We start from the raw sequence: 19,559 nt of genomic DNA, 5'->3' as shown, positions 1-19,559 counted from the left end.
GTCGGTCAATCCAAAAGGTTAATAAACCTGTATATTTAACCCTGTCGCGTGACAGTATGTTGACATGTTGAAATTTTTACAATTTTGACCAGTGTCCCTTTGAGGAACGCTTCAACATATCCCAGTAATTCTGAGATTGTACTTCCTGATAGTGGTAAAATTTGTTTGATATGACTTGCATTTATTTTTAAACATATTGGAAATTTGGTGAAAATTTCACAATTTTCAAACTTTTAATTCTTGTGCCCTTAAACCAGAGAGTTATGTAGCAGAAAGTAGTAAATAAATAACATTTCCCACATGTCTACTTTACAAGAGCACAATTTCTGATTATTTAGATTTATTTAAATTTAGAAGGGTTAAAAGATAATCAATTTCTAATTTTTCCAACAACATTTACAAAACCAATTTTTTAGGGACCACATCACATTTGAAGTGACTTTGAGGGGTCTATATGACAGAACATACCCATAAGTGACACCTTTACTAAAAACTCCTCCCCTTAAACTGCTCAAAACCACACCCAATAAGTTTATTAACCCTTCAGTTTCTTCACAGGAGCTAAAGGAATATGGAAGTTTTTCTCACAAAAATATAACTTTAGCCTCAAATTTTGCTTTTTCACAAAGATACCAAGAGAAAATGCACCATTAAAATTTTTTGTGAAATTTCTCCTGAGTACGCCAAATCCCCATATGTGGTGGAAAACTACTGTTTGGGATCACGGCAGAGCTAGGAAGAAAAGAAGTGCCATTTGACTTTGACTGCAAAATTGGCTGAATTCAATACTGCGTTTGGGGAGCCCCTGATGTGCTTAAACAGTGGAAGCACCCACAAGTAACCCCATTTTGGATAATACACCTGTCAGGGAATTTATCTAAATTTGTGGTGAGTACTTTGAGCCTCCAGGTGCTTCACATAATTTTTTTTAATGTGGAGTTGTGAAAATTAAAAAACATTTTTTCCACAAAGTTATTTTAGCCCCAATTTTTTTATTTTCACAAGGGTAGCGAGAACAAATGGACCATACAATTGGTTGTTAAATTTCTACGAAGTACACAGATACCCCATATGTGGTGGGAAACTACTGTTTGGGGCACACGGCAGGGCTCAGAAGGGAAGGAGCGCCATTTTGGCTGGAATAGGTTGCAGACACCATGTCACATTTAAAGAACCCCTGACATGCCAAAACAGCAGAAACCCCCACAAGTAACCCCATTTTGAAAACAACACCTCTCAAGGAATTCATCTAGTGGAGTAGTGAGTATTTTTAACTCTCAGGCGATTCACAGACTTGTTTAACATTGGGCTAAGTAAATGAAATATTACCATTCTTTTGAAGTAAAATGTTGCTTTGACTCCAAGTTTGTAGTTTTTAAAAGGGGTAGTAGGAGAAAACGAACAGTTAAATTTATTACGCAATTTCTCTTCAATGTTTCAATACCTCATAAGTGGTTGAAAACTACTTTTTATGGCACAATTATTGAAGTGCAGATTTTTACTTTTTTTACTTTGTCCCACTATGGGACTTTGCTCCTGGCACTGAGTGCCGGGTGTCAGCTGTCAGAATCAGCTGACACCTGGCCGTGATCGCTCGCGCACATAGTCTTTTCGCCCAAAATTGCCTGGACATGTATCCATACGTCCCTGGTCGGTAAATACCAGGCGATCGGATCATGTGGATATGTCTGAGGTCGAAAATGGTAAAATGGGTTTTCCCTCAAACAAAAGTTCATTTTAATCAATAGATCTTACTGTGTAATGGTTGTGTCTGACCGTACAGGGAGATGATCTCATCATACCACATCTCCTGTGAAGGGGAGGAGACAAAAATGAGTATACAGATATTACAGCATGGGATCACAGCTGATTCTTTTTGTGAGGTAAAACATTTCATGGTTTTGTTTTTAAACAATGTTTTACTTCATAGAAAGAATCTGCTGTCCTGTCTGTATACTCTTTTGCTTCCTCCCCTGCCCAGGAGCTGTGATATGATCAGACCATGTTCCTGCACGGTCAGACACAGCCATTACACAGTACACAGAAGGCGCACATTTATAAGGTTATCCCAGCACAGGAGCATTTTATTTAAACACATCCAATTGTGGAAATTATTTTTATTCTAAGATCTATTGATTAAAATGTACGTTTGTTCACGTGAAAACCCCTTTAAGTGTTAATGCAAAATGTCCCTAAGCTAAAAAAAAAATGCACTTATTACATTGTCTAAGCTCCCAACCTAAAAAGAAATGACTGACTACCTTAATGAAGGCCAATGAATGGTTAACTGGACTTTTAGCAAAGTATTATGCAATGTACTTAACATTTATAATATAAAAGGTAATGGGATGTGTCTTTTTATCTCACTACAATTTTTTTGTTTAATTACCTAGTTTAGAAGGCAATAAATCTATAGGTCCAGAACAACCTGCCTGACATAGCAATCTTTATATGAATCGTAAAAGACATGCTTCATAACACAGAAGAATTTACTGGTCAAAAGCCTAGTCAAACCTGTGCAACAACTAAATTAATCAGAACCTTTCACCCACAGCTCCTACTCAAGTGATGTTCAGAGTAGACCCTCTAAGGCTTATATGTTGTATCTATGCAATGCTATTATGCATCTTCAACTGTTATTCATTTGTAGCAACAATGTATAGTAGAGGTTCTGTGCATTATCGACACTAGTCCACTTCCATGGCCAAGATGTGGATTAAGTATTATGTGGTCAAACCTACTATTATCAAGATACTCATGAACACTCTTTGTGCAGGGCCTATACGATGCTCTTAGTTTGAGCCACGAAACATGCAGTTGGGCCGGGAATTGACGTCGTAATATGGATGAGAAGAGACGGCTGAAGTGCAGAGATGTGAAATTGCCTTTTAGTTGAGAATATGACAAGATTTCATAGCATTTTAATAATGCAGACTTTTGCCTTCAGCTCTGTTAAAAATAGAATACTGCATACATTCTTAAACACATAGTTGGAAATCTACTATATAATTGTCTAAGGGTCACTTCCGTCTGTCTGTCCTTCTGTCTGTCTGTCACGGATATTCATTGGTCACGGCCTCTGTCTGTCATTGACTCCAAGTCGCTGATTGGTCTCGCCAGCTGCCTGTCATGGCTGCCGCGACCTATCAGCGACGGCCACAGTCCGATTAGTCCCTCCCTACTCCCCTGCAGTCAGTGCCCGGTGCCCGCTCCATACTCCCCGCAGTCACCGCTCACACAGGGTTAATGCCAGCGGTAACGGACCGCGTTATGCCGCGGGTAACTCCGTTACCGCCGCTATTAACCCTGTGTGACCAAGTTTTTACTATTGATGCTGCCTATGCAGCGTCAATAGTAAAAATATCTAATGTTAAAAATAATAAAAAATCATTATATACTCACCTTCCGCCGCCTTTCCCGCTTCTCGCGACGCTCCGGTGACCGCTCCATGCAAGCGGCAGGTTCCGGTGGCAAGGATGGTATGCGAGAAGGACCTGCCATGACGTCACGGTCATGTGACCGCGACGTCATCACAGGTCCTGCGCTCATACCAACTCTGGGACCGGAAGCTGCCGCGTGCACTGCACACAGGGCCAGGACTTCAAAGGGCCTTCGGAAGGTGAGTATATGTTTATTTTTTATTTTAAGTCTGTATACTACGTGGCTCTGTGCTGTATACTACCTCGCCGTGCAATATACTACGTGGCTGGGCAATATACTACGTGGCTGGGCAATATACTACGTGGCTGGGCAATATACTACGTGGCTGGGCAATATACTACGTACTACGTGGCTGGGCAATATACTACGTGGCTGGGCAATATACTACGTGGCTGGGCAATATACTACGTGGCTGGACAATATACTACGTGGCTGGGCAATATACTACGTGGACATGCATATTCTAGAATAACCGATACGTTAGAATCGGGCCACCATCTAGTACCCTGTAATTTTAACTACCGTATTTATTCAAAATTTCTTGTGGAGATTCGCATCAGGGTGCACTTAAAGAAAAAAAGCAACAAAAAGAATTTTAGCGGTTGCGTCAATTACATTTTATAAAATCTATTGCTAAAAAAAGAGAGAAATTGATCTAAACAACCATAGCCTGTTATTTTTGCCAGGTGGATAAGGTAAATGTCCTATAGAATTTTAGGCTACTGCAATAGTTTCTATACATTGTAGTGTAGCGGTATCCACACTGTGCAGTGATGATGCGGTGACCCAGCAAAGTTCAAAGCAAAACGTGTTTTAATGTCCAACTTACTGAAAATACACAGCACACGATATCCTCCAGATCGCGGCTGGGAAACTAGACAGTCCACATTCGAGACATGGTTGCCATGGGCGACTGCACCACCGTGTACGCTGTGGGTGCCAGGCCTTTTGGCTTCGCTTGGCCGTTTGGCTCCGCTTGCCTGTTACCTCACACAGGTGGAGCTCTGCAGAAACTTCTGCTCTGCACACTTGCAAAACCAAACTGACACACCCAACCCTCTGCTTCAGGGGTTTTTTTTTCTACAAGGAATCTGTGGCCAAAGGCTTTGTTGCAAATCGGTAAGAGGGTCGCCAAAAATATGTTAAGAAAAAAGATTCACATTAACTGTCAAAGATTTGAGAAGAATTGACCAGGAACCCATTATCCTCCAGTGCTGTTATATTCCAGAGCTGAAACCTCCCTGGAGTTAACAGAAGTACAAGGTGTGCAGTGCACAGAAATACAGCCAAAGTATGGAAGGCTGAAACCTGACCAAAACTGATCAAGAGACATACCGTATTTTTTGGATTATAAGACGCTCCTGATTATAAGATGCATCCCAAATTTTGAGGAGAAAAATAGGAAAAAAACTTTTTTTTATAAAATGGTGGTGCTTATAATCCATGCGTCTTATTGTTTACCGGGGGTGGTGGCTGCGGTGAACTGGGGTCCCAGGGTGACTGCTGGAGGTGGCAGGAGTGGGGTGATGCTGCAGGCTGGGATGAGGGGGTGTTCCGATGTCCGGTGCTGCTGCTGCGCTGTGTCCGGTGCTGCTGCTGCTGCGCTGTGTCCGGTGCTGCTGCTGCTGCGCTGTGTCCGGTGCTGCTGCGCTGTGTCCGGTGCTGCTGCGCTGTGTCCGGTGCTGCTGCGCTGTGTCCGGTGCTGCTGCTGAGCTGTGGCCGGTGCTGCTGCTGCTGGTGGTGCTGCTGCTGCTGCGCTGTGGCCGGTGCTGCTGCTGCTGCGCTGTGTCCGGTGCTGCTGCTGCTGCGCTGTGTCCGGTGCTGCTGCTGCTGCGCTGTGTCCGGTGCTGCTGCTGCTGCGCTGTGTCCGGTGCTGCTGCTGCTGCGCTGTGTCCGGTGCTGCTGCTGCTGCGCTGTGTCCGGTGCTGCTGCTGCTGCGCTGTGTCCGGTGCTGCTGCTGCTGCGCTGTGTCCGGTGCTGCTGCTGCGCTGTGTCCGGTGCTGCTGCTGCTGCGCTGTGTCCGGTGCTGCTGCGCTGTGTCCGGTGCTGCTGCTGCTGCGCTGTGGCCGGTGCTGCTGCTGCTGCGCTGTGGCCGGTGCAGATATATATATCTTAAGAGGGTTCATCCTTACAGATCACCTTTTTTAAGTAAATTAAAATAAATTTGACCTCTATGATGGACAACACCTTTAAATTATTGCAGTAGTGCTTTGACATGTTTTGTACAATATGAATAGTTAGTCTTATTGTGGATTTTTCTTTGTAAATTTAAACAGTGGTTCCTAAAGTTTAATAATTATAATTTTTGCTGTTGTGACCAAGGTGAGTTGAAAACTTCACTAGAGCGATTGCTTCTTCCGGAAATTGTACAGAATATACGATATAAAAAAATTAGCCATGTAATGCTGAACTGTGTACAGACTCTACTACACATGCACGTCAGTGATACCGGTGTATAACCAATGAAATGCCCCTGCTGTATGGTTGAGTAACCAGTCTTGGGTGCTGAAAAGCCAGCTGTCTCTAGCAATGAATGTTAAATGTGGATTCAAGTTACAATGATTTTCCAAAAATTCTTAAACTAGTTTTTCTTCCGAAACAGTTCCACACGTGTATATGGGTTGTGCTGTTATTGACACTAAATCATCATTTACTCTGGTGGTGTAAAACCCATATAGGCATGATTATTTCTTGGCCAATGCTGTTAGCATCTGGGTTTTGGCTGTCACCATGTATCGAATTGCTGTTGGTAAATTAATGTGTTGCTATTTTGTTGAAACGTTAAGTGTGATGATAGTGGAAAAACGAAATAATGACTTGAGCTTTTTCTCTTCCCTGTTCAGTCCTTTTTACGGAGAAGATTTTTATTGTGAGATTCCACGAAACTTTCGCCACCTCTCCTTTTACATATTTGACAGAGATGTTTTTCGCAGGGATTCCATCATGGGTAAGTGTCATTATATTTATAATTGAACAAAACCTATTCCATTGAATTGGTGGTGTTATAGATGTGTAGAGAGTTTGTTTTCTGGGACGTTTAAGCCTTGTTACAAATCTTGTCACCTGGTTTAACCGATATGAGATGCGGCCACCACCTTTCAGGCCTAATATCCATCATTCTATAATACTATATATCAGCCCCCCAACCCGACGTGCAAGACAAGAAAAAGCGCTTTTATTAGACACAAGAAGAAGGGAGGCAGGCGCTGGACCAAGACCAGCGACACCCCGGACCAACCCCATGTTATAAAATACTGCATATTCAGGCCTGGGGTCTAAGGGGTAAGGTTTCTCCTTGTGGAGAGTGACATGCAAATTGAGATTCTGATTTGGCTTTTATCCCAAGTCATATTGCAAGACTTATTAAAGGGTTGATTGTGACTTGTAGGATTGCTGCTTCCAACAGGTGGTGCTATAGAGTTCACGTCCTCTTTCTCTCTGAAGAGGCAATTTGCATATGTATATCAGGCCATATCTCATCTCAGTCAAGCATGGTGACAGGTTCCCATTAAACTTGCTTTAGTATAATTCTGCATTCTTCTGGTTTTCCTCATACCCTTCCAACTGGTCCTTAAAAGAAATCCTTCAGTGCCTCTTAATCCTGCCCTGTTCCCCTTGTCCTTCTTTATCTGTAAGGCTCAATATGTCGACTTTTTCATCGTTTTCGCCTTTGTCTCTGCGATCACCTATACAATGATCATGACACCCAATGCTAACTGTTAATGCCAGATCCCTCTTCTTCTGTTATGGCCACTGTTTTAAATACTTCTAAGCAATTTTTTAATATTCAAGATTGTGATCTCTTTAGAAAATCAAATCCTCTAAGGCCACATTCACATTGTTCAGTATTTGGTCAGTATTTTACCCTAGCATTTATAAGCCAAAACAAGGAGTGGGACAATCAGAGGAAAAGTATAATAGAAACGCGTCACCACTTCTTCATTTTTCACCTACTCCTTTTTTGGCTTCCACATAGTGTTGTAAAATACTGACCAAACACTGAATGTGTGAATGTGGCCTAAATTAGTCAGTTTACTGCTGGCATCCCCAGTGTGCTTGGTCAAAGAATTTTTTTTTTTTTTACCTAGTTTTTTTACCCTTAACTCCTTCAGAAAGATTTTCCAATTTGGATTTCCAGAAAATGGTCCCTAGTAAATTATAGAGTGGATTATAGCAAAAACACTGATGCAAAGTAATGAATACTGCCAGGAATGTACATGTTAGATCAGCGTGGATGTAACAAGCAAGAGGATGAGACAGGAACCAGATGGCAAATCTGAAGGAAGAACCAAGAGCCTAGTCTTTAAAGAAAAAAAAAAAACAAAAACCAAGGTCAGGATCAGGGCTATGAAATATGAAAGTCAGTATTATAGAACAATCGTCAAAAAACACAATTGTTTCTTAATTTGCCGGCAAGGAATCCATGGCCACACGACTTTAAAATGGAACTACAGACCTGACGCCATCTGTGGCCTACTGTGTTTCACACAATGAGGGTAATGAGCCAGAGGCTCTCATTGGTGGTTACTAGAGGGGGTCATATAACCTATGCGCTGTTCAGGGCAGTTAGGGGTTAATAAGAAAAAATACTAAATATCACCCATACAGCGTGCTTTCTATACAACTGTTAATAAATGATTCCAGTTCAGTCCCTATACAGTTTGTAGATTGTCGGCAGCACATTGCCTGTTTACACTAGATGTGCTATCGAGAATGGCCGCCTAGAAGATGGAATCCATTATTAATGAGTGTCTAGCATTGTAAGGGTATGTGCACACATTGCGGATTTTGCTGCGGATCCGCAGCGGATTGGCCGCTGCTGATTCGCAGCAGTTTTCCATGAGGTTACAGTACCATGTAAACCTATGGAAAACTAAATCCGCAGTGCACATGTTGCGGAAAATACAGCACGGAAACGTAGCATTGTTTATTCCGCAGCATGTCAATTTTGTGCGGATTCCGCAGCGGTTTACACCTGCTCCTCAGTAGAAATCCGCAGGTGTAAAACCGCAGGTGGAATCCGCACAAAAACCGCAAAAAAACTTGGTAAATCCGCGGTAATTCCACAGGTAATCCATAGTTCGGTTTACCTGCAGATTTACGAAAATCAGTCCGGAAAAATCCGCACCACTTTCCGCAACGTGTGCACGTGGCCTAAATCTCATATCCCTATCGCATTATAACAAAACACTGTGTAAAATAGACCGGCTGGATAATTGATGGTGCAATAGCACAAATAGTTTTTATTTTTTTGTAAAGAAACCTAGTTGTTAGTGTAAGTACATTGACTGCCTAAATGTAAAATTCTAGGGTACTGTGCAAAATGAAATCATGTACGGTAATTGTTCCTCTTCACTTAAAAAATTTGAAATTTTGGATTAAAAATGGACACTGTGGCCATGTTCCCATAAACCGTAAATGCTGCATTTTATGTGCAGAACAGATTTCATTCAACAATTCCAGCAAAGTGGATGGGATTTTATGAAAATTTACCGTATGTACTCTATGCTATTGAAGATGCTGCCAAATTGAGCATTTCTCTATAGGCTTCAATGGAGAGCCCAAAAAAGCAAATGAAAACACTTTTGATTTTATGTGCAGAATTCCATTACTTCTGCACTAAAAAAACTCATTTAAAAACACTACTTCAAATTGCCACTAAAAAGCATAAAAAAAAGTTAAGTGCTTAACAAAACGCAGCAAAAATTCAAGAAATACAGAAGAAGTGGTGTTGCTTAATTTTTGGATTTCATGCGGAACTTGTCATCGTAAAATATTCCCTACCATTATGTAAATGATCTGTGCTCTTGATAGCAGATTAATTTTTGCCAGAAATTAATGTGTACAGTCAGAACGAAACGCGAAGGTTCTCGATTATGTTCCCTGTCTCCCAGATTCCTATTTGACTGCTTTGTTTTGTGGATTAAGCGTACTTACAGCTTTCAAAACTCAGCCCAAAATCTCTGCTCTCTATAATGGCATTTACATTGGAAATGCAATCTGTTTTAATCCCAGTTTATCTACTCTTTAAAGAGCTCTTTGATAAAAGTAATTTTAGGGAACTGCACATCCGTTGTAATTCTTCAATAGCAGGCGGCTTGTTGGACATGAATGCAAACTGTCCTTCATTTTGTCGGATTTATTTTGTAGGGCTGTGTGTGAGGCTTCAGCTGCTCTTAATAAAATCACTTTTAAGTGATGAGTTTTCAACATGCCATCACCAAAGTTAACATTTTCTTGTAGAGCAAGAAGGTTGTTATACTGATTGTTGTCCTGCCGGATATTTTGCATATTCCTAAGGCTGGTGTGCCACCATGACCTATGTTGTGCAGGAATTCTCAGAAAAGTAGCATGACAAAAATATCTTGTCTTGTCTGCGACTTTCTGTCTACTCACTATTTTAGAGCTCGGAGTTTGCAGTAAATAAAATAACCAAGTAATCAGGATTGTAGAGTCGGAGTTGTGCAGTCTGACTCCGTGTCCATTTTTGCGGAAAGGAAATTGAGGAGTCAGAGGTTTGGCTTACCAACTCCACAGCGATGCAAGTAATGCACTTATTAGATATGGCCTTTATTGAAGGCTATGGCAAATAGGTTGCAGCCACGGTATGTTGCAGGTCGTAAAACACCATAGGAAATTATTTACATCCAAGGTTGCAAGATGTCGCTGGGATTTCAGTGTCTTGGGACACGTGTCGCCGTGTAGCATGAGCTTAAAGAAGTTGTACACTACTTTTACATTGATGACCTATTCTTATTCAAATCAATCAGAGCCAGATATGCATTACCTTGCAGCGGCTACTACAAGTAGATAGAGCAGCTCAGCAAGTGAGTACTTTCCAGCCAGCAGCCGACAACACCGATAACAGCTGATCGGCAGGAATACTGTGTGTTGGACCTTTGCCGATCAGACATTGATGACCTAGCCTAAGGAATTGTAATCAAATATGAAGACTATGCAAACCTAGGAGGGATAGAGAACACTAGACAAGACAGAGAACGGATTCAGAAGGAATTAGATAAGCTTGAACAATGGGCAGCAACTAATAGAATGGTATTTAGCAGGGTGAAATGCAAGATTCTACATCTGTGCAAGAAAAACAAAAATTACATCCACATAATGGGAGGAAGAGAACTAAGCAACAGCACGTGCGAAAAAGACTTGGGTTTACTAATAGATCACAAACTGCACATGAGTCAGCAGTGTGATGCATCAGCAAAAATGGCAAACACAGTTCTGGGATGTATTAACAGAAACATACAGTCAAGATCATGTGAAGTAATTATCCCCCTCTACTTCTCCTTGGTCAGGCCTCATCTGGAATACTGTGTCTAGATCTCTGTTCAGAGGAGACTTAATTGCTGTCTACAAATATCTGAAGGGATGTCGCAGTATCGAGGAATCATTCTTATTCTCATTGGCACATGGGAGCACAAGAGGCAATGGATTGGCACTGAAAGTGGGAAGATATAGAATAGATATTAGAAAAAATGTTTTGACAGGGAGGATGAACTATGAGTGGAACAGGCTGCCACGAGAGGTGGTGAGTTCTCCTTCAATGAAAGTTTTTAAATAGAGGCTGGACAGACATCTAACTGAGATGGTTTAGTGAATGCTGCATTGAGCAGGGAGTTGGGCATGATGACCCTGGAGGTACCTTCCAACTCTAATATTCTGTGATTCTATGATAAAAGTAGTCGACAACCTCTCTAAGGCTTTCTGTGCACATGTTGACAACTGGTAAAAAGATTTTTCTGCAGCAAAAATCAGAGAGTTGGCAGGAACATACTGCATAAAATTTTTATGCATTTTTACTTGTTTTTTTCTTATTCATTTGATCCAGTGGAAAAACTCCAAAAACTGAGAAAGAATTGACATGCAACAGATTTTAAAAATCACTTTGGTTCAAATCCAAAAGGAAGAAATAAGCAGCATTTATGTGAGATTTCAGAAATCTAATTCACTTTGCTGGTACTATAAAATGCTGTTTAATTTCTAGTGCAAAAACACACTGATGCTACTCTAGAAATTCTGCAGTGAAAGAGAGGGCTTGTATTCTCCTGACCTGCTCCATTTTTGCTCATGGATGGGGCTTAACTAAGGGAGGAGAGGATTTATCGGTTTTCTCTCCTTAGCTTCATTTGGTCTGTGTTGAGTGTGGTACACACCATGATGCCAAACAGCACTATTAAAAACTATCTGTTTTAATTGTAATGATGCTTTAAATTTTTTGTGCACTTATGTTTAGTTTAGCTTGAACATAACACTGAACACAAAAACCTTTTCTGTACTTTAGTTTTCCATATCACAATATAAAAAGAAAAAAAAAATCCTGCAGTTTTCGCACTGGTCACTCCTACTTCCTGTACTTTCTGGAAATTCACATGAACATTAGCAGCAATGGATCTGAGTCCATCTTTTGTATAGAAGAATTTGTGTGTGTGTAGAGGTCATTGCGAAGGGAGCGGAGGGGGAACTGGGTCAGCCGTGACATTGCCTATTGTGAACAGTGGATTTTCTGTCATCAGCTGTGTATACAGGTAGTACCTGTCATTGTAATCCTGTCTGTGATAATAATGAGGCTGCTGGAAAATCTTCTGTAAAGAAAAGGAAGTATCAGTCTAAAATAGCCCCTGTGTCCAGTGTGAAAATTGAAAGATTTTTAATTAAAAAATATTCCAATACAGACTGTGGTATGAAAAATACTTTGCAATTTATTTAAAAAAAAAAATAGTAGCCATTTTCTAATGATACATTCACTTTACATGTTTAATAAAGATCATTTGGCTGTGACTGACACTTGTTTCTTAGCAGTATTTCTGCTATTTCACCACAAAATGGTGCCGCAACAAAATCAAGCTTATGTTGTTCCTTGTATGCCTGGTCTTTAAGGGGTTCACATAGCCATATGTGGGTCCAGCAGGAAGGAGAAGTAGTCTTTATTTCCTCCCTTACATTTTCCATTCCCTTTGAGTTCACTTCTTTGTCTGAAAAAAAAACAAAAGAAAACACCTGTCTGTGTTTTTTGTCCCTCCCCCCCAAAAAAACAAAAACAAAACAAGAAAAAAACAAAAAACAAACATCTTAATAATAATAACAATAATAATAATAATAATCTTTATTTGTATATAGCACCTACATATTCCGCAGTGCTTTACAGTTTTCACACATTATCATCGCTGTCCCCGATGGGGCTCACAATCTAAATTCCCTATCAGTATGTCTTTGGAATGTGGGCAGCACGTTGGCTCAGTGGTTACCACTGCAGCCTTGCCGCGCTGGGGTTCTGGGTTCTAATCCCACCTTGGACAACATCTGCAAGGAGTTTGTATGTTCTCTCCATGTTTGCGTGGGTTTCCTCCGGGTACTCCGGTTTCCTCCCACATTCCAAAGACATACTGATAGGGGATTTAGATTGTGAGCCCCGTAGGGGACAGCGATGATAATGTGTGCAACCTGTAAAGCGCTGTGGAATATATTAGTGCTATATAAAAATAAAGATTATTATTATTGTGGGAGGAAACCAGAGAACCTGGAGGAAACCCACGCAAACACGGGGAGAACATACAAACTCCTTTGCAGATGTTGTCCTTGTTGGGGTTTGAACCCAGGACTCCAGCGCTGCAAGGCTGCAGTGCTAACCACTGAGCCCCCGTGCTGCCCTAAAATGTTTCTCAGCACACCCCATTTTTATGCATTTTCTTCATGAAAATGACAGACTATGGCCAGAAAACTGCAACATAATCTACAAAGGTCCTTTTTCCCCACTTTTTGTAGCGTGTGTGCTGCAGTTGTTGGTGTGCAGTAAAAACACTTAAAGAATTTATGGATTGCATTAAAAAAAAAAGTGCACCAGAGGTAGTAAGAGCAGTGTTCTGTTCTCCGGCTCCACTTCATCTCCTCTTCCTCTCACTGTCGGGGTACCTCAGGGCTCAGTCCTTGGCCCCCTTCTCTTCTCCCTCTACACGGCCCCAATTGGTCAGACCATCAGCAGATTTGGCTGATGACACACAACTATACACGTCATCCTCTGACCTTACTCCCGCTGTACTATAGAACACCACTGACTGTCTGTCCGCAGTCTCTGACATCATGTCCGCTCTCTACTTGAGACTCAACCTCTCCAAAACTGAACTTCTTCTGCTCCCGCCTTCTACTAACCTCCCTAAACCTGACGTTTCCCTCTCCGTGGGTGGCATCATAATAACACCCCGGCAGCAGGCACGCTGTCTGGGTGTTATGTTTGATTCCGATCTCTCCTTCACCTCCCACATACAATCTCTTGCCCGCTCGTGCCGCTTACACCTAAAGAACATCTCTAGAATCCGCCCTTTTCTCACCATGGAGACAACAAAACTCTCACTGTCGCCCTAATCCACTCCCGTCTGGACTACTGCAATGCTCTATTAATTGGCCTCCCCCTCACGCGACTTTCCCCTCTCCAGTCTATCCTTAATGCAGCAGCCAGGGTCGTCCATCTGGCTAATCGTTACTCGGACGTGTCCGCTCTTCGCCAGTCGTTACACTGGCTGCCCGTTCATTACAGGATACAATTCAGAGTACTTGTTCTCACCCACAAAGCTCTCCACAGTGCGGCACCCCCTTACATCTCCTCCCTCATTTCTGTCTATCGGCCTAGCCGACCGCTGCGCTCTGCAAACGACTTTCGACTAACCTCTGCACTAATCCGTACTTCCCACTCACCAATACTACAAGACTTATCCCGCGCTGCGCCAATCCTCTGGAATGCTCTACCCCAAGATATTAGAACCATCCACAATTTGCATAGTTTTAGGCGCTCGCTCAAAACACATTTGTTCAGAGCGGCCTATCACGTTCCCTAATCAAACTCATTTTATGTTTGTGTGTGTGTAGCCCATTCACTACTTCCATCTACCCCCCACCCCCTGAAGATGGCTGGACCATCATTGCAAATACACACCTGTACTTTGTATCTCCCCACGTTTACTGTAGATTGTAAGCTCTCACGAGCAGGGTCGTTGTATTTTGTTTTATTCTGCTTTATTACTGTATTGTTAACATTGTTACCTACGACTGTTGTGTTTGAAACTGTTAAACTGTAAAGCGCTGCGGAATATGTTGGCGCTATATAAATAAAGATTATTATTAGTAAAAAACAAACAAACAAGAAAAAAGTTAATTTTTTTTTTTTAAATCTCATTAGTTTTTGTTGCTGTAAAACGCTGCACTGTTTTCAATACGAAAAATGCAGCAACTAAAACTCAAATTGCAATCAAGCTCTTAGACTGACATTGCAAATGCATTTTTTTTTTCTTTTCCAAAAGACATGTAAATTAAATAAACTTCTGATATGGCGTCTTTCTTTTCTATTCACTCCTTTTATATGGCTAAAAAAATGCTTCTTTTTCTTTTTTTTTTAAATTTATTTCGAGAAGGTACATGGCAATATAATATACTATAGAACTGAAGTCTTTTCTTGTACAATAATTATAAACAAAGTTAACTTAGGCTACGTCCACACGGTCAGTAATCGACAGCGCTTTGGACGGGCGATATTTATCTTGCGGTGACTGAGCGTCTCTGCCAAATAATTAGACCTGCTGCGACCTGGAAAGATGCGCTGCATGTCCATCTCCGCAGTCTTGAAATCCCATCCGCTATGCTGTAACATCTGGACGCTGCGGGCTGTATGCTACGGATGTACGCAGCGTCTAACCCGCAGTGTTTACTGACCGTGGGAACATACCCTTACAGCAGCAATAACCATCTATTATCCCTCCTTTTTCCAGTTGTCACCAGAGTCTTCTCCTCCTGTTGTACCTTCCATTGCCAGTGGTCGCCTCTTCTCGTGCTGTTATACCTTCCATTCCCAGTGGTCAACTCTTCTCCTTCTGTTATCCCTCCCGCTTCCATAGGCCACCTGTTCTGATTTTATAGCTATAATCAAGCTAGAATCTTTTTTGTAAAGCTGCTGCAGGAAGGAAGAACTTATACTCTCTGCTGGATGAACTCCTGGCTTTGGCTTAAAGAGTGCATTAAAAAAGGGTCAGTGTGTGTACGTCCTTCTGTAAGAGCTTATTATTACCTATCTTCCGGATCAATGGGGGTTACCATACTTTACTGTACAACCCCACTATTTGGAAAATGTATATTTTAATCCTGAGTCTAGTGCTCTGAACTGTCCTGTTGAAATTCATTCTCTATGGTAATGCCTGAGATAGAGTACAGTACCTGGCTATCCCTAGCAGTCTCATTGAGGGAAAAAAAGGGACCTGGCACGCGGGTGCAGTCACAGTTCAATTCTGATGAGGCTTTTCTGAGCCCCACTTCGGGTTTGGTGGGGACGGATTGATTTGGCTAGGAGATGACTTTTACATTTGGGAATAATTCCTTATTGCTCTTCAATGTAGTGTTTTCTTTAGTTGTATTGTCATCGACATCATATTCAGTTGTGTTTTTGGACAGATATAATTGTCTGTGAAGAAAATTATCTTTTTGACACACACTGCAAAATATAAATTGGGTTATTAAGAATCAGAAGTATTGTGTGGCTATAGTGTAGTGGAAATGTGTTCTTCACTCGTTAGTTTGAAAGGTGAAAATGCAATGTCAATGAAAACCACAAGCAATAGTTTTTGGTGCTTATATGCAATGTAGTTCATAGACAGTACATAATTACTCTGTGCCATCAAATTTGTTAATGTGGGTTTTGCAAGTGACCTGCAGACTTCAGTTTTGGGCATGGTACTGTCTTTACTTGCATGTTCACGCCTGGCAGCTGGCAAACTGTAAAAATGCCCTGCCAGCCATCAGTCACCTTTCACTGTTGAAGGAGAAGGTAATAGCATGTTTTCTTCTAATAAGCAAGTCACATTTTTCATTAATCTACAACCAAAATAAAAATCCTGAATCTTTATTTAAGGCTGGGCTTTTTATAGTGCAGGCGGATTTACAAGAGGCGGAAGTGAGGAGAGCCCAGACTGGCTGTTGGAATTCACAAGTTAGGTCAGGTTTCTGTGTCACAGGTCATGGTAATCCCTCCACTCAGAAGGCAGACTGGCTGGTTATTTATTACCAATGCTCATGTTTCTTGAACACTCATGACTTTTTACTGCAGACTGAAAATCCAAAGAAACATTAAATATAGATATTCAGCAATAATATGAACCCTCTACATCCAAGAAACCTCAGACATCAGCTCATTGCTGTAGCAAGCCTACCATTAGATTTTATATTTTTATATATACTTATAGGTCATGCAATATGCAATACTTCTATGGGAATACTTTTTGCATGGCCTATGTGTCACCTTTCGCCGACTTGGCACACTCCACAGGGAGAATCTTTGCCTATCACCCATCCAAACCAATCTTCCTGCTTTGAACTAATGAGGGGCAAACGTTCCAAAACATGCATCTACAAATGAGGTTTCTGGTTTGGCTTCTTATCTAAAGCCATGTGGGAATGCTCTTTAAGGGTTGATAGTGATTTTTAGATTCGCTACCTCCAATAGTTGACATTAAAATTCCTGTCTGCTTCTTCTTCTTCTTCTGTGATGAAGTTACTTGCATATTTTTACATACTAACTATGGAGTGCAGGTTTCCATTTTGCTCCATTTGCAGGTTGCTTCATAATGCTAAAGACTTAATCGTACAAAGCACCTAACATAGTAATTTGGCAAGATGGTATTTGCACTTTAGGAATTGTGCATTAAACTTTTTTAAATTTGCAAGGTACTGCATCAAAGACAGTAGTTACAAAAGAAAGGACAATTATTAGTCCTTGCATACATTTACTGGGATCCACTCTTGGCTTTGGCCCACAAATTTGCTTCAGTCTGAATTTTGCCCTATGGCTGTACTTTCATATGTCTCCCGTTTTCACACAGGTTGCTTTAAAATCCAACACAATGTATTTTGCTCCATCAGTTGCCCAGGTAGTCTTACGTGATGTCTATACATACAGCGCTGGATAGAAACTGTATAGCAGTCCGCAGAGGCTGACCAGCCTAATGCATCGTACTTTGCTGTGAGCATGAGGGACACTGCACAAATCTACAACAATTTATAGTACAATACAAGCGAATGGGGTTTTCAAAATCTCATCCACATGTAGCGGAAAAAATCAGCATGAAAATCTGAGCCTGCTGTGGATTTTTGCTACAGATTTCACTCTAAACAATGATCTCTAATGCTGTATGGTGAAATTTTCGGTTAAATCTCTCTCCAAATCAACATACAAGGGCTCGTGCACACGGCCATTTAAATCGGGCAAGTGGAATCCATTATTTTGATGGATAGCACTTCTACCCATGTTTTTATGGGACTGTGCACATGACCATTTTTTTGTCAGACCAAGTGGTCCTAGGAAAAAGTCTTTGATGTGTCTGATTTTGATCTGAGTGTCTGATCAAACTTGGCAATTCAAGTCTATGGGTCATAATAAATAAAGTAGAGTGTGGTGTGATTTTCACAGACTGACTGAATGAAGAAGGTGGAGAAACATTTATTTATTGTTTTCCTCCCCACTTCTGATTAAAACGGATCCCATTTTGATCAAACTCTGATCAGAGTCTGATTAGCATAAGTACCTGATTTTGATTAGGTTTACGGATCAAAACCCAGTTTTACGTCAATGAGTCCACGATGACATATGATGTTTTCTGTGTTGCATCTTGGTGCTGTCCATTTTTTTGCTTTCTAAGGCTGTGTGCACAAGTCACAATTTTGCCGTGTTTTTGCAGTTGGGATTTGTAAGAAAACCTGAAGGGTTTCCTGATGCAGCAAAGTGAATGAGAATCCTCAAGTCTCGCTGCTTATTTGTGACTTGTGGATATGGTGCAAATTCAAATCTGCAGCATGTTAGTTCTTTACACTGCAGCAGTTTTTCGCCTATTGCCTTCAATGAGGTCAGTCCAAAACGCTATAAAAATGCAAGTGTAAAAATGATTGCATATTTGCTGCATTCTTGCTTGTTTTTTTGCATGTGTTTTTAGACTCTAGTGAATGCTATAGAAATAGATGATAGAAAATAGAGATAGATACAGATACAGACATAATTGCACAACCCTCCCAATATATAATAAAATTGTACCCTTTGGAGCTTATTGGACAGCTTTTTATGTTTAAATAAATCAGGGTAATGGTGCTTGGGGTTGATGTCAGCTGTGTAATGTCCAAAGACACAGCTAACATTATTCTATGGTGCTAGTAATGGAGAGGTTTCTGTCAGACTGCATTACTAGCTCACTAAGGAAAAAGAAAAAACACACACACATTTACCTGTAGTTTATTGAAATATACACTCACCAACACTATCCCTCGTTAACCAATTTTTTTTTTTTTTTTAAGAAAAGTTCCCATGCTGGTACTCTGTAGTCCACCAAATCCAACAGTCTTCAAATGGAAACCTTTAAAATATGAACAGAGAGAAATCAACAAGACACTATCCCTTGTTCACCAAATTATTACAAATTAAAGTTCCCTGCTGGTACACTGTATTTTACTGAATCTGACAATAGTCCAGATCGCAGACTGACCAGAAACATCTGAAGAGCAGTGACGTTAGTAACATTACAGCTTTTCAGACGTCTTTGGTCACTCTGCACTCCGGACTACGTCGTACTTGGTGGACTACGATGGACCTGCATGGGAACTTTCCTTTCTAATTGCTGAATGAGGGGTGGTTGTCTAGTTGTACTTTCTGTTTTTCAGGCTTCCATTTGTGGACTACATCTAATTCTGCTTTTTTTTTCAAATTGTTGAACAATGGATAGTGTCTGGGAGTGTTTACTTCAATCAAGTATTTTCATGTGGGTTTCTTAGTTCTTTCTGGACTAGTAATGGGGTCACCCCTCCATTACTAGCACCAGGGCTTGATGTCAGCTGTGATTTTAAACAATTCAACCCGAAACCCCATTACCCCGATTTCCAACACACCAGGGCATTGGGAAGAGCCAAGGCAAAGTGCCAGAATTGGCGCATCTCATGTGATTCTTTAGTTCTGGGGAAGCTGAGGACTGGTGTTTTTAGGCTGGTAAGGGCCCAATAACCATGGACCTTCCCAGCCTGATAATATCAGCTCTCAGCTGTGTGCTTTACCTTTGCTTGTTACAAAAAAAAGGGAATCTTGAAAA

The 19,559-nt window shown here is 41.1% G+C and overlaps 1 protein-coding gene across 2 annotated transcripts in view; it reads left to right on the top strand.

The window, feature by feature from the left end:
• RASA3 (RAS p21 protein activator 3) overlaps positions 1-19,559 on the top strand; it is a 231,377-nt gene that overhangs the window by 86,172 nt on the left and 125,646 nt on the right. For both annotated transcript variants that reach the window (XM_077296562.1, XM_077296563.1), the window contains exon 3: positions 6,285-6,388. In XM_077296562.1, coding sequence (XP_077152677.1) covers positions 6,285-6,388 — 104 coding nt within the window. The remainder of the gene's footprint in view (positions 1-6,284; positions 6,389-19,559) is intronic.

Source organism: Ranitomeya variabilis, chromosome 3, assembly GCF_051348905.1.
Source record: "Ranitomeya variabilis isolate aRanVar5 chromosome 3, aRanVar5.hap1, whole genome shotgun sequence".
NCBI classification, from domain to species: Eukaryota; Metazoa; Chordata; class Amphibia; order Anura; family Dendrobatidae; genus Ranitomeya; species Ranitomeya variabilis.
This window is presented reverse-complemented; position numbering and strand designations above follow the sequence as displayed.